General features: G+C 39.0%; 1 protein-coding gene across 2 annotated transcripts in view; it reads left to right on the forward strand.

Annotated features, from left to right (window-relative positions):
- Nucleotides 1-5315: 5315 nt before the first annotated feature.
- jmy (junction mediating and regulatory protein, p53 cofactor) overlaps nucleotides 5316-16549 on the forward strand; it is a 28620-nt gene continuing 17386 nt past the window's right edge. For both annotated transcript variants that reach the window (XM_034123076.1, XM_034123077.1), the window contains exons 1-2: nucleotides 5316-6590; nucleotides 13279-13452. In XM_034123076.1, coding sequence (XP_033978967.1) covers nucleotides 5754-6590; nucleotides 13279-13452 — 1011 coding nt within the window. In that variant the 5' untranslated portion in view covers nucleotides 5316-5753. The remainder of the gene's footprint in view (nucleotides 6591-13278; nucleotides 13453-16549) is intronic.

The following is a 16549-nucleotide window of genomic DNA, read 5'->3' on the forward strand; positions in this document are numbered from 1 at the left end:
AGCTTGTATGGTTTTCTTTTTCTTTTTTTAAAACTCTAAAAATAAATAAAAACATCTACATGCAGCAAATTAAATAGTATAAGAATACCTTATAAGGGAAAATGTTGATTTCCTGGAAGTTATCATTTTAGAATGAAATAAAAGATAAAAAAATAGAATACAAATATTTAACACAAGATGTAAGAATAATTATCCCTTTCATGCATGAATTATGAAAACCTCAGTCAGGATTTTTTTACCAAGTGTTATTATTGCTCTTGGGGCATGAAAAACAAGATTTGAACTTTATTTTTTTCTAATCTATTTTTTTTAAATAGATTTTTATATGTCCACTCAGGTGGACAGTATGCGTTCAGGGTTTGAACTGAAAAGATGTACATTTGGAAAAAATGATAAATAAAGATGTGCAAACTTAAAATTACATTATAATAACATAAGTATATTGATTTACGGCGCAAAAAGATATTGCAGATGAAATATTTTCAAGAATAACCAGGGCCAGGGGCCAATTTGAGGCCCCACGCACAGTTATTTGATGAGTGCTAGTGGAGCCTCGCAGCGGCGAAACCGTGCCGCGCCACCCTAATTGCGACACATAAGCGCATAGGTGCGCCTCAGATGAGGCCCCCCTCCGCAAGGTGTGGCCCCCTCCACAAGGTGAGGCCCCACACAGTCTGCGTGATCTGCCTGTAGGGAGGGACGGCCCTGGGTACAGCAGCAGCAGTACCAGTATGAATTGTAGTTTAAATATAGCCAGTGATGCATGACGTCCACTGTAGTGGACAGGTGGTTAATCATGATTTCCTGCAAACATAAAATCAAACCTTTGATAATTTATGAATTATATGATTCCTTAGTTGTTACTTGATGTCACCACATTTTTCATACCTGCAGGGAGCGCTTTCCATGAAAGGATTGGCAAGATATAGATGGGTGACATGGTCCATGTGGCTTTCTGTCGTCCATCTTGGTTTAGAGACATGTATCATGCACTTACACTGACTTTCCACTGAGTAGCAGTGTATGGGATGATGCAATAAGGTCCTATGTAGTGGCTGATGGTGCAACTATGCAAAAAAAAACAATGCATATACAAGAAAACACCTTTTGAATAGCTGTCCACTGTAGTGACCTCTATGCATGAAAGGGATAAGCAATTTAATATAATAAATAAATCTGAGAAATAAAAGTAAAAAGGTGTGGCTATATTAAAATAGATACAAGTATTAGTTATAATAAGATATTAATGCTGAATTGGGCCTTAGTACAAATTCATTTTAAAGATATTTATTGAATTGCTGATTGCAAATTAAAAACTATAAAATAATGTTGACACTTTTTAAATACCTGATGCTTAAAATGATTTGAAAACATAATGAAACTCAACTGAATCCGATAGTGAGTATATGATATATAAATGTTGCTTATTTGATGCAGGGATGAAAAGTAACTAAGTACATTTAAGCTATTAAAGTGCACTGTTGTCGTACTTGATCACCTCCATTTTCGGCTACTTTATACCTCTACACGACTACATTTAAGAGGCCTTTAACTAAATGCATTTAAATTATGCATTTATTTAATTTGCAGATTCAAATTCAAATGATATACAAAGTTAGAGTTAATTGACCCATAGGGGACACAAGAGTAAAAGTAATTAAAATAAGCCCCACCTCTCTAAGTGATGCTTATACAACAGTACCAGTCAAAAGTTTGGACACACCTTCTCATTCAATAGTTTTTGTTTATTTTAATATTTTTCTACTTTGTAGATTAATACTGAAGACATCAAAACTATGAAACAACACATATGGAAACAAAAAAGTGTTAAAAAATCCAGAATATGATTTTTATTTTAGATTCTTCAAAGCAGCCCCCTTTTGCCTTGATGAGAGCTTTGCACACTCTTGGCTTCTCTCAGTCAGCTTCATGAGGTCGTCACCTGGAATGGTTTTCAATTAACACGTGTGCCTTGTCAAGAGGCAATTTGTGGAACTTGCCTTCTGAATGTGTTTGAGACCATCAGTGTTGTGCAGAGGTAGGGTGATGCTCAGTGGAAAGCCCTATTTGACTACTGTTGTAATCCATATTATGGCAAGAACCACTCAACTCAGTAAAGAGAAACGACCGTCCATCATCACTTTAAGAATTGAAGGCCAGTCGATCCGGAAAATGTCAAGAACTTTGAATTTATCCTCAAGTGCAGTCGCAAAAACCATCGAACGTTATGATGAAACTGGCTCTCATGAGGACCCCCCGGGAAAGGAAGAGCAACAGTTACCTCTGATGCATAGGATAAATACATAAGAGTTACCAGCCTCAGAAACCTCAAATTAAAGCACGTCAGATTAGAGCCCACATCAATTATCACAGAGCTCAAGGAGCAGACAAATCTCAGCATTCAGATTGTTCAGAGGAGACTGCGTGAATCAGGAATTCATGGTTGATTGATGCAAAGGGCCACTACTGAGGATGAACAACAAGAAGAAGAGAATAGTTTGGGCCAAGAAACACAGAATGGACATTAGACCAGTGAATTTTGAATGAGTCCAAATTTGAGATTTTTGGTTCCAACCGCGGTGTCTTTGTGAGACGCAGAGAAGGTGAGCGGATGGTTTCTGCATGTGTGGCTTCCACCGTGAAGCATGGAAGAGGAAGTGTGATGGTGGGGGAGCTTTGCTGGTGGCACTGTTGGTGATGTATTCTAAATTCAAGGCACACTTAACCAGCATGGCTACCACAGCATTCTGCAGCGCCATGCCATCCCATCTCGTTTGCTCTTACTGGGACCATCATTTGTTTCTCAACACACAATGACCTCAAACACAGCTCCAGGCTATGTGAGGGCTATTTGACTAAGAAGGAAAGTGATGGAGTGCTGCGTCAGATGACCTGACCTCCACAATCAACCGACCTCAACACAATTTGAGATGGTTTGGGATCAGTTGGACCGCAGAGTGAAGGAAGAGCAGCCAACAAGTGCTCAGCTCCTCTGGGAAGTCCTTCAAGACGGTTTGAAAACCATTCCAGGAGACGACCTCCTGAAGCTGAGAGAAGCCAAGAGTGTGCAAAGCCTTTCATCAAGGCAAAAGGGGGTTACTTGGAAGAATATAAAATATAAATCATATTCTGGATTTTTTAACACTGTTTTGTTTACTAGAGAATTCCATATGTGTTCTTTTATAGTTTTGATGTCTTCAGTATTGATCTACAATGTAGAAAAAACATCTAATAAATAAAAACCTTCGAATGAGAAGGTGTGTTCGGACTTTAGACTGGTACAGTATATTATTGTGTTATAATTTAATAGCCTATAATATATTGCATAAAATGAGACATTCTGCATAGTGACTTATTTTACTTTTGATAATTTAAGTATTGTTTGATTCTATGGTATCAAACAATGCAAATAACAGCAGTGTTAATCTTTTGTTCCCTGTATAAAGACAGATTTTATATGTGCTGCTGCTGCCCTCTAGTGCATGAAAACACAAAATGTTTATAAAACTGGGATTTGTGTGTGAGAAAGTATGTTTTTGTCTGGACTACCTCGGGGATTTTCATTTCCTGTAGTTGTCTGCACAGTAGTGTGGGAATATAAGGACGTGGTATTACTCTGTAAGAAACTTTAAAAAAAAAAGAAAAAAAAGGGTATAATAATAATTCACAATGCTTATCGAGTGAACCACATTTACCATGTAACTAAAGGTCCTCATCCATTATAATTATAATTTAAATATGTGGCCTTGGTCGAGTGATAAATGGTTTACGTGTACTGTTTCCAGACAACTTCCAGATGTTGTACATCAAACATTATATGCATACTAAACATTGACATCAAGGGTAGGGTAGATAGGTACATATAGAACAAAAATATATATATATGGAAATAATGAAAGAAATATAAAGAAAATAGGGATAAAAAAAGGTACAATTTCAACTAAAATATGTATCAAATACACATTTGCTTGTTAACAGACACTTGTGAAAATGTAATATTTCTTATTTTTTAAGCTTTGTTTATCTTTATGTCTTTTGTCCCTGTTTACTAGCCGTACAGCATCCTGCCGTCGTCACGTTCTGCGCTCCTACGTCACGGATTTGCCCACGTGCAGATGTTTATGCTCCTCGTGCACGTCTCCAGGGGACAGAGCTATTATACATCCATGGGATGATGGGACAGAGGCGGAAAGAAACTGCGACTTGAAGAAAGCAGAATGAGAATAGAGGAGAACTGACAAATAATGTATTTTAAGACATTCAATTACAGAATTAGAAAACAAAATAATGCAGATTAATGTTAAGCATTGCATTTGCCTGACGTTCGGTTTGATAAACTCTCCAAGTAAAGGGACAATTGTGCTGCCTTCAGGGCCTATGGAAAAAAATGTTTTTATGAGAGTTTACTTACTAGCACGAAACATGTCTTACCTTAAAATTGTGATTTGAGAATGATGTATTTCGCATACATCAAATATGAATGATTTAACTATAACATTTATTATAATCCTTCAAAACAAAAGTCAAGATGTTACACAACATTTAAACTGTACATACATATATTTCATTGTGATAGCACTTTACTTAACAATATTACAAAGTGATTGTATAATAGGCTATTATAAAACAATATTATTGTTTCCCAGAGGTGGAAAGAGTACTCAGATGTTATCTTATGTACAAGTACAAATACTACATTGTAAACATACTTTTACAAAGTCCTGCATGCAAAATCTTACATGAGAAAAAAATACAAAAGTATTAGCATCAAAATATACTTGAAGTACCAAAAGGGCAGATTGGCCCATTAAAGAATTATATATATTACTTGTTTTGATTATAATTATTGGTGTGCAATACTGTGTTTATCACAGCTGGTAAATGTATAGCTAATTTTAAATCCTGTTTATACTGCAGGGTAGCATGTGGATTTTCTCCAGGTGTGACTAAAGTCTGATTTAAGTGTTGTTTAAATGTCTTATGATTATTCCAAATCTGAAAAGTAACTAAAGGTATTAAATAAATGTGGTGGAGTACACCATTTAGCTCTGAATGGTAGACTTGAGTACAGTACTTGGGTAAATGTACTTAGTTCCCTAACATCAATATTATACTATGTTGTACAACAGTATTATTTTGTTTCATCACGTTCATTTCACAATTACAGTGGCTTCTTTCTCCAACACTATCATTTGCTATTCAAATCATGAAACATGAACGCAACACTGAGAGGGGGGAGGGGGTGCACTATTTAAATCCCTCCCCGGATTTGTCAAACGCACGCACGCACGCACCTTGTCTTGCTTGTAAACAGAAGCTCACACGTGACACCGTCGCGCGACCGCATTGTCTGCAAGCGGACAAAGAGCAACGGTTAGTTATCGCCGAGAAACGGGCAGGTGGTGTCATGACAACAACGGACATTATGGATCTGACTTTCCTCAGTGGTTTGCGCCGCTGTGTGCGAGATCGTACGGCCGCTTGAACTTCTTTAATGTCTGGATCCCAAATCCGGCCGTGTGGAGGGATAACGACGTTGGCTGCGGTGTTTTTTCCAGCTCACACGCAGCTGGCAGCGGGTAAACAAAGCTGGACCGCCTTTGTTTCCCTTCTTAATTTACCTAGTTGGAGGATTCACTTCACCTGCGTCAAATCTTACTTTTCCAGCTAACGTAAGCTAACTGTTAGCGTCGACATTAGGTTTTTTTTTAATTTATTTTTAGCTAATCTCTTTTTTTTACTGGCTGCATGAGATGTCATTCACGATGGAGGATAACTTGGAGTCCGAGTGGGTGTCCGTCAGACCGAGAGTCTTCGACGAAAAAGAGAGGCATAAATTCATCTTTATCGTGGCCTGGAACGACATCGAGGGAAAGTTCGCCATAACCTGCCACAACAGAACCGTCCAGAGGCGGAGTACCGTGCTGTTGGACCCTTTCATGGACCTTCCTGCCCCCGGTACTTCCGTGGCAGAGAAACACACAAAAAGTAAGAAAGATGAAGCGTGCCAAGCGGGTAAAGTAAGACCACACACTTTACCCAAAACAAAGACTGTTATTGGTGACAAAAACGCTCTAAAACCCGTCTGTTCAAAGACCGAGTGTGTCAGTCCCACACAAGGGTCCTGGGATATTGTGACACCGAAAGTAATAGATATCGAGATCCTGGACCCCGTGGATGTGCCGCTTTCCCCGGATGATGCTGACCTAGGGGACTGTGAGAGCAGCGGCCGGGAGGACTTCAGCTGGGCCGGGCTGTTCTCCTTCCAGGACCTGAGGGCAGCGCACCTCCAGCTGACCGCCGTCAACTCGGACTTGGAGCCGTGTTTACCCTCCTTTCCCGAGGAGCAGTCCGGTGTGTGGTCGGTGATATTCGGAGCCCCAGGTGTGTCCCAGCGGGAGACAGACGCCCTGTGCTACCAGCTGCAGGTGTACCTGGGCCATGCCCTGGACACCTGCGGCTGGAAGATCCTCTCCGAGGTGCTTTTCTCCGAGAGCGAAGACACGGAGGAGTACTACGAGAGCCTGAGCGAGCTGAGGCAGAAGGGCTATGAAGATGCTCTGGAAAGGGCCAAAAGACGCATGCAAGAGGTGAATTCACATATTCTTTAATGCACTTGTACTGTTCTTAAGTTCAATTCTGAAATACTTGTTCTCTACCTGAGTGTGTCGATTACCTGCTACTTTATACTTCTACTAAACTGCAAGTCAGATCCAAATATTCCAGTTTATTTTACTCCCCTACATTATTTTACAACTTTAATTACTTGAATATTCAGATTAATAATAGAAGAGAGAGCCAGAATATGCAAGCAAGAGGTGAATTCACTTATTCTTACATGATCATCTACTGCTCTTAAATTCAATTTTGAAATAATAAAGTCATGTCCAAAAACCCCTACTTTTCCCCCACTACATTATGTTAAAACTTGAATATTCAGATTAATAATACACAATATAATCAAGGATCTATTTATTATGGTTGAAGATAATAATCCCATGTTGAGATTCTCAAGCTACCTGGCAGTAAACCATTAAATAAACTCCTCCTTTACCAGCTGCCACATACAGGTGATGAACACAATAATTCATCAATTAGTATAATTCAGTAATATAACATGTATTCTTTTTGATATGGGCCGATTTGTAGAATAAGTACTTTTTGTTCTTCAAGTACATTTTTAAAGCTAAAACGTTCACACTTTATGTAACATTTTTCTACATAGTGAAAAATATCTCAGTACTTCGTCCACCACGTTTGAAGGAGATGCAGTTGTGATATGAATCTGTTTGTACTTTATGAAAAGCACATTTTTACACTCATTAAAGCCAGCCTTATATTACATGGGAAGGTATTTTTTTAGAACAACCACAGACTCCAAAGAACATGTCGTTTTGAGAGCATAATTGAGCCTCATGGTCTGCTCATTCTCCTCCTCTTCCTTTGTCCCCCTGTGATCTACCATCTGTTGCTGCACAGTCTCAGGCCTGTAATATGATCTGCTCCGGCCACACATCACACTCCAGTTGGCTGAACACTTTAAAGGGAGTCTCCTAGAAAAAAAATAGGAGAACAATTGGAGGTGGAGTTACAGAAACGACGTGTCACCACAGCTGTTGAGATTGTTTCCTGACAGCTGAAGTTGTGTTTTTAGCTAAAAAAGCATGTAAGAAGCTAACATATGTTTTCATTTAAGTCTGTAGGGAATGTGCAAGTGGTGGTAAAAGTTAAATTAAAATACTGTTTGTTCTGGTTTAATCTTTGTGACATTGTTTTTACAGCTGATCCAAAAGGGTTTTAAGTTTATGTATCTGCAGTAATAGGACATCTTCTTAACCTGTAAAGGAACACAAGTGACCCTTCACTTTTTTTTACAACCTTTCAAAATCAACAAGTCTTGAGATAAATGCCTTTCACTGGACAGAAAGGATAAGAGCATTTGCTGTCAGACAATTTAATTGAAGTTGCATGTTTTAGAAATACTCAAGTAAAATACAAGAACTCAAGTTCGATGAAATGTTCTAAGATACATTTCACCACTGCAAATATCCCCAAGCAGTTAGAATAAACGTAAACACGCATTGTGGAACTACTGTGAACTCTGAATAAAATCACAGTCACTGTGTGTTTTGGAGAGGAGACAATGCCTCAGGCAGGGTCTTTCACCTGTTGTTTTGTTCAACTGAATGACACACACACAGCTGAGTAATGGTTAAGCCCAACCAGGAAGTCATTCTTTTATTACAGGCTGTGTTTGAAATGGCATACTGCATAATACATCCATTGGTACGCTCTGCCTACTAAATGAAAGATTAAGTATACCAATGCCGGCCAACTGTTCACACAGTTTTTCCGTCGATCAATGAATCCTCTAATTGCTGAAGCTCTAAAATCGGGTGGATCTTATTGTTATGTAAGAGTTTCATTGATTCTCTGTTGCAAGTGAGGGATGACTTTCTGTGTTACTGGTAGAATAAGTCAAAACACGGTGATAAGGGAGGTCCAAGTGAGAGTCGGCAGTAGAACTAAAATGATACAATTTAAACGATTAGTGGATAGGCAGAAACTGAGTCTGCAAATATTTTTGATAACATTATTCATTTTGAATACATTTTTAAAGCAACATTTTCTCGCTCCAGATTCTCAAATATGAGGATTTGAATGTTATTATACATTGAATATCTTCTGGTTTTGGACTTTTGGTTGGACAAAAAATGTGTCTAGCCTCCAGGATTTTGTACAACGCATCTACATGTATAGAAAAACAAAGAATCAGAAACACAAATCGGAAAATAATTCTCAGGTACTCACAAGCGCTGTGAGTATTGCCCGTTAGAGATAAGGGAAGCACAACATATTTTAGTATCGCAGCGTGACGCAGATTTCTTCCACTGGTGTGTTTGTTTTCTGGGACCCATTTTTTCAATGTTGTGTAGGGAGCAGCTGGAGATTCACTGTGGTGCCTTGTATCACATGATGCAGCCCCAATCTCAGCCAGGTGTGTGATGATAACTGGGCCAAATATGCCAAAAAACAGACCGATGGAAAACGATCTACGGCTGTAGGGCATGTATCGGTCAATCATTGACCTGAGACTTTTAGGTTTTCCTTAACTGTGACAGAATTAGGTTGCCAAAAGTCAACCTGACACGTTGCAAGCCAATCGTTTCATTATATTGACATCACCTTGTAGTTGTTTATGTGTGATGATAGTGTAAAGAGGTCTGTTTAAACATGAACTACATTTGTAATGAGGGGTGGTTAAAGTTAAGCGGCATGGTCAAAGCAGGCTTAATGTGAGTGCATTTACATGGACATGAATCACCTGTTGAGGAGGCTTGTCCTGGTTATGTACATATCTGGGATATTGTGTTTACGTTGGCAAACACATGTAACAGGTAATCCTAGTTATTAATGCCAAAGTAAACAGTCATTGCTTGGTATTAAACTAGACTTGAGTATAATGCAAACCTGCTAATGCACATTAAGACTGCAGTTAAATTCCTCTGCTGATTAGTTTTCTGACCCTTGCGTTGATCCATTTAAATGGCTTGTTTTGTTCAATCAACTCTCCAAAACCACAGATATTCACTTTACTTCTCATGAAAGACAATAAGAACTATTTCATTCATTTGAAAAGCTCGAAGCAAAGAATATTTCGCATTGTTGTTTGAAAAAGGATGGAAATCAAAATGATTGCTGTTAAATGTTCTGGCTAATTGATCAATGTGTTCAGCTCTAATGTCCTTTACATCCTAACTCAATTAACACTGACTTAGTCACAAAAAGGATAATAGGCAGGTTATGTACTGTAAGTTGTGTTATGTTAATGTGTTTACGCACAAAGCTTTTGTTTAGTCATGGTGAGTGTGCACACTAGCTGCATCGTGGGATTAGTTTGCCATACTGTGGCTTTGTTGGAAAACATTTCAGCTTAGTGTGTTTACATTGCATGATTCAAGTTGGGGTTTAGTTTTCCTTAGACCCATCTTGCATGTTTGTCTTCTTAGCATTCAGGTTAATTAAAGAGCTATTACACAACGTCTGCTCGGTTTACAGTCGAGGCGTGTTCCTTCTGCGAGACATTTCAATTAAAAGGCAGAGATTACTCCTGCAAGACGGTGCACATTTAGAACTGACATACTGGAAAAGTGAGGTAGTCCTGATGATAGAGCTCATATCACTCCAGTAATTACGGAATCACTGCACTTAGGACTGCTTTTTGATGCACATTGTATATACACATGCTCATGTATATTTTAATGACCTCATTCAAATTGGTTTGAAGAGAATTGAGTGCATTTGATCTTGTAGTTGACCTTTTTAGTCCTGTCAATTTTCTTAGGGTAGGTCAGGGTTTTTGGGAAAAACAGGAAGCAGTGTTTGATGCATCAACAGAAAGAATACAATATATTTCAATTTAAAAGCAGGTATGAGACTAAGAATTATACATAAGCTATGTGAAGAGATAACTGTCTCAGGGCCTGGATGCAGCCTTTGACTCTAGACAAGCCTTTTGGATGATGGGTTGTGCAGTTTGTCTCCACTTATATTTCAATATCTTGACAACAAACCTGAACCCTGATACAAGGCAGGATGGATCCATGCTTTTTTGTTGTTTATGCCAAATTCTGACCCTGCCGTCCGAATGTCGCAGCAGAAATCAAGACTCATCAGATCAGGCAACATTTTTCCAATCTTCTATTGTCCAATTCTGATGAGCCCTAGCAAAGTGTAGCCTCCGTTTCCTGTTCTTAACTGACAGGAGTGGCCCCTGTATGATCCATCTGCTTCAAGGTTCCACGTGTTCTTCTGCATACCTTGGTTGTTCTTTGAGTTACTGTTGCCATTCTCCCCTGACCTCTGGCATCAACAGGACATTATCTCCCAGAGCACTGCTGCTCACTGGATATTTTCCCCTTTTCGGACCATTCTCTATAAACCCTAGAGATGGTTGTGAGTGAAAATCCAAGTAGATCAGCAGTTTCTGAAATACTCAGACCAGCCCGTCTGGTACCGACAACCATGCCACGTTCAAAGTCACTTAAATCACCTTTCTTCCCCGCTCTGATGCTGTTTGAACTTCACCAGGTCGTCTTGACCATGTCTACATGCCAAAATGCATTGAGTTGCTGCCATGTGATTGGCTGATTTAGATATTTGCGTTAACGAGCAGTTAAACAAGTATACCTAATAAAGTGGCCAGTGAGTGTATATACTGTATATTATTTGCTTGGAAACATTGCTTTTGACCAATTATAACATGGTATGAGAAGATATAACTTCACTGAAAGTCAATGTATGACTTTGTTTCCACTTCGTTGACCCGTTAACCATCAACATCACATGAGGCAAAATCAATCAAAAGTTTAATTTGGGACAGAAGCGAAAGATTATTTGAATTATTGATTGTAACTGATCTTTTTTTGTTTGTTTTTAAAAAGTCCGAACTTATTTAAAAATATCTCCGTAACAATTTCCTGAAGCCCAAAGATAAATGAATCATTTGTCTGAGATTTATCCAAAACTAAAAGATAATCAGTGTACACTTATATCAACGAACATCTCAAACATCCCTAAAGATTGGGAAGCTGTGAGGAGGGGACTGTTTGGTATCTTGGGTTTAAAAATACTTAAATAATACAAATAATTAATAGCTACAAAGTGCTTGTACTGTCAATCATCTCATCAATTATTCAGTTCATTGTTTTGTCTCTAATTAAGAGTCTTGCTGGCTTCTTGAAGTGCAGACTCATTAGCTCACACTCACTGACCCTCTGGCTTCATTCCTTTCATCATCAACACATAGATTTGTCTATGTAAATAAAACTAAATCAGGAAATTAAAGAAACATCTGACTTAAAAGGAAGTAGTAATAGAACATCCACTCTTTATTCCAGCAATCTTTTAAAGGTTTGTAAGTGAAATAGCAAAAGAAAGCTAACACTTAGTTGCTCTGCGTAGCTAGAGTCCAGGCAGGACAGTTTTCTGAGCTATCAGCGACTGCAGGGTCAGGGAGGCGCTGTACGGGTTGGCCAGTGGTTACCACGGAGACACAGGCCCAAGGTAAACAGTAGGCGCAGTGTTCGAGCTGAATCGTGCAGTGTCTTTCCCCAACGTGGAGGGCTTTGGAAAAGCAGCCTGGAGTTAATATAAGAGTCTCTATTCATATCTATAGCTCCTTGCAGAGAGGAGAGCACTTTATCCAGCGCTTTGCTCGAAGACTGGGTGGAGGCACATTTCAATATTATCTGAGGCAGAAGTGAAGGAGCAGTATTGTGTTGTATGAAGCTGGAGCTACTGGTTTCTGAAGATGAATTGTATTTGTGTGTACAATAGCTGTTTTGATAGCAGCGTTTATCTCTGGAACAATGAGCAGTCTGTGGATAGCAGGACATATGGTACGGATAAGCAACAGTTGGGGACAATTTATTCTCATTGTACTACACTCAACAAGATATTTTATAGTATCTGACCACACACATCTTTACAGAGGAACTCACTTACGTTTAGGACCCATTGTAATCATGGATTAGAATCACTTTACAAAATGCAGTTTCCTGTGTGAAATGAGCAAAGCTAGCGTCACAACCATGGTCTTATTATAACTAGCTCCATGGAAAAGCCTTATTTGTTCTTCACCTGGCAATATGTCGAGATAATACATCAAAAGTATCTCTTTTTCTCAAAACATTTCGACTTAGTTGGATTCGTTGAAAGGAAACTTTTTGGTGTTGTTCTTCATTTTTCTTTTGTCAACAAATCCTATAAAAAAACAAACAAAACAGCTGAAACAGTCTCCAACAAATGAACTATTTACCCCTGTTTAAGTTTTCTAAAGCTAGGGGCAGCCAATGATTTGCATTATTGCTTTAATAACAGATTACTTTCTAGATTAATCATTTGGTTTATAAATTGTAAAAAAAGCGTCCAAATGTATTGAGTTTACATTGAATTATGTCTCACAAATATAGCAAATAGTCACATTTGAGAACCAGAAGCCTGTTAAAATGGAGATCATCAAAATGAATGAATGTCATTAGACAGAAATAGGCTCTGGGCTAAATCCCACAGACGGGCTCGGTGAAGTTGTTTTAAGAGGCGGACTAACGCATAATCATTATTTGTGGTCTTTCCATGGGATTTATAGACGATAAAACATCTAAAAATAACACCATCCTTGCCCTTTAAAGTCGGAGAAGACTATGTTGCTACATGTGTGTCCCTGACTGCACCAATATTCACCGCCACATCTTTTCTCCTCTTGTTTTGTCCCAGGTGCTGGATAAACACAAAGCCCTGGACAGCATGGTGGAGCTGCTGCAGGTGTACCCGGAGGAGGACGAGGCGTATGGAGAGCTGCTGGAGGCAACAACCCAGCTCTACCACTACCTGCTGCAGCCCTTCAGGGACATGAGGGAGCTGGCCATGCTGCGCAGACAGCAGATTAAGGTAATTCACACTCACACACACACACTCGCACACACGCAGATACCACTACCATCTGTTTTGGGGCTTCATTTAAGTAGGTTTAGACCTCACTGCTAACTGGTCTGTCCTGGAACACACTTTGACTGCACCAGTTAGATGCTGTTCTTTAGGTTTTAAAAGCCATGGTTAGTGCTGGGAACAAGCACCGCTGCATGGTAATGTCCTTCATGGAGCCCACTAAGCCCACTGAAATGACATTAGTTGCTGAGGATACATGTGCCGATGATGATGATGATGATGATGACGATGATGTAGCCGCTCTGTGCTACCCTGTAGATTTTCATCCGGGAGCTTCGCAGGTCAGAGGATCAGCCAGAGAGGCTTTTTTCCCTCCACCCAGAGCGGCTTAACAACCAGCATAAGTATTATTACAGCAGCCACTAAACCACTCATTCATTCTGCAGCCTCAGCACACTCTTGTTTCCACACTCTTTCTGCACTCACTTGTTGTTGTTTTCCTTTATTAGAGGCTTGAAAAGGGAAGTAAATCCTCAAGGTAATCTCTACTGTCTCATTAAGCTGGGTTCAGTCTTAACACACGCATGGTTTGGGTCAATAGGGGGGTCCTTCACACACACTGGACTACTCCTTTAACAGCTCAGCAAGAATATGTTGTATACCAAATCTATATGATCATATTGAAACAAAACTGCTGGGTGAAGGAATATTATGTTTTCTTTTACAATACAAATATTAAATTACATATTTGAATAAACAGAAATACGGCATCAGAACTACAACTACTGTCTTTGCAATTTGCTGCTGCTTGAGTTACTTGGGCGTTTAATGTATGCTGTCTGATATCATAGCGGGTATTCCTGAGAGCAAAGAACATCACTTGATAATTGCTGACGAAATGTCCCAATCATAGCCATTTTTTTTATTGAACTTCAAAATATAATGTTCTGCAGTTATAAGGAACAGGATTCTCTGTGCTTTCTGGATTTTCTGGAGCGGATTTATTAGACGATTGTTTGTGATGCACATCCGAGACGATGCTATTCTCAGAATAGTGAGTGAGTCATGCTGAATATAAAAATATGTGCTTTACGTCTGTGTGTTCAGACTTAACTTAGTGAGGACTGAATCACCTCCTGTTGCTTAAAGATGACCAGCATGCACCTGTCCTATTCATAATTAATGTATTTATTCATTAATGATTGAACTACCCGTTTGAGTCGTACTTTAAGGGGAAAAAGTTCTACAATTCTAGCTTTTTTTAATCTGAATATTCCTCATTGAGTTATGAAAGCACAGCACTAACTAGCCAACCAACCGATTTAATGACAATGTAAATATTAGGTTCCACTGAAATGAATGAGAGGTAGCATTGCATCACCAATTCCTCCTCAGTACTTCAACAACGTATTCACTGTACAACAATACAGAACCAGTCAAATACAAACAGAATAACACCTGTTATCAGACAAAACATCCCACTGTGAATATCCTCTAAGCCAATTCTTAAACGCCAGCTTGAAGCCTCCCAAGCTGCTTACGATTTTGAGATTTCCTGGCAATCTATTCCTCCACAGATGCTCCGTAGTATAGGGAGTTATTCTCCGCCACAGCCTTTGTAATTCTAATAACCACTGACTGCGTAAAGGTGTGTCCTTTCCCCTCCAAACCATTGTGTCGGAAAAATCCCACAAGAGGAGAAAGTGTAAATAACATGAGCCGAACGTCTGCATCTCGTTAGGGAGGAAATGCAGTTTGAGTCTGAGTGGATTGTGCAAGCCTTCATATTATGTTACAAAGTATTGAATGCTGTTGAACTGGACCCATGCGGTCTCTCCCTTCAGAAACCCTTTCACCCCTCTGTTTTGTTGTGAGAACTTTCCCGTCTCTGAACTACATTCCTCACACAGCATGCTCCTCCAGCATCGTGTCACTAACCAACACTAGTCACTGTGTGGGTGTGTTCTATGTGTTGGTTACAGTAGGATGGGATTAGGGTTCTTGGGTGGATGCTGATCTAAATTAGGCCTTTCACTGAATCACCAACATTTAAGGATCATCTTTCTCTAAAAACATCACCAAATCAATGAATTGATCCGACCAACAGGAATTGTGTGTTTCTTAAAGCCTGCCATATCTTCTTTGTCTGTGCCAAAGAGCTCTATTGTTGTCAAAAAACTACAAAAAACCCACATCAATGAGCCTCACTGTTGTACTGGGTGACCTGGTTCTCATTACTATGAACACACACTGTTTCTTTTTTAACTCAATTCCACATACACCGTCCAAATACTTACCAGAGCCCCATGTAGATCCTTCCACTGTTTAAAGTAGTCCCCAACAAACTATTTACTCCTTTTGAGTGACATTGTTAAAAATACTGTCCAGCTGTTTTAGCCTTTAATTAAGAAATTAAAATAAAGATTTGTGTGTGTGTTTTATATTAGAGACATTGTTTGTGTCTGTCTCTTCTTGGGATTTGCTGACAGTAAAAAAAAATAAGCATCAGATATACTAAGCTGACTGTTATTAATAATAGTTTTGATCATGATTAAATCTGCAGAATATTGTGTCAATTAATCAGTTCATCTTTTGTACTATAATATATAATAATAATATACTATAAAGTAGAATAGAGAAAGGTATTTCTGTTTTCCAAAGCCACGGTTGTCAAAACAAATCTGTCATAGAAGACCAAAAGAAGATGATTTTACAACTGAATAATCCTGAAATATCTTGTTATATTAATAATAATGCTGATATTGTTAAAGATGTATCAGAAATATATTCATAATTTATGGAAAACCACCCAGAGATCCATCTTATTTCCTTTGTGCAGACGTCCCTTTCCAACTAGTGGATTCATATTTGAAAACAGTGGGCCTTTAGGAGGCAGAGAGGTCAAATACTTTGAAGTTGCATTATGGGATTTTAGTACACTGTGTTTTTGGAGCTTACTAGAGGCTACAAGGCAGGATATCCAGACCTACGTATCTTGTAGGTCCCCTAACAGATGGTAGAAGTCTCATTTACCTGAAGACCTGAGGTGTACCTTCCCCCAACCCTTAGCTTTTTCTGTCTGAGAATCTGAACTCCACAC

The sequence above is a fragment of the Trematomus bernacchii genome, unplaced genomic scaffold (assembly GCF_902827165.1).
Source record: "Trematomus bernacchii unplaced genomic scaffold, fTreBer1.1, whole genome shotgun sequence".
In the NCBI taxonomy this organism is placed as follows: Eukaryota; Metazoa; Chordata; class Actinopteri; order Perciformes; family Nototheniidae; genus Trematomus; species Trematomus bernacchii.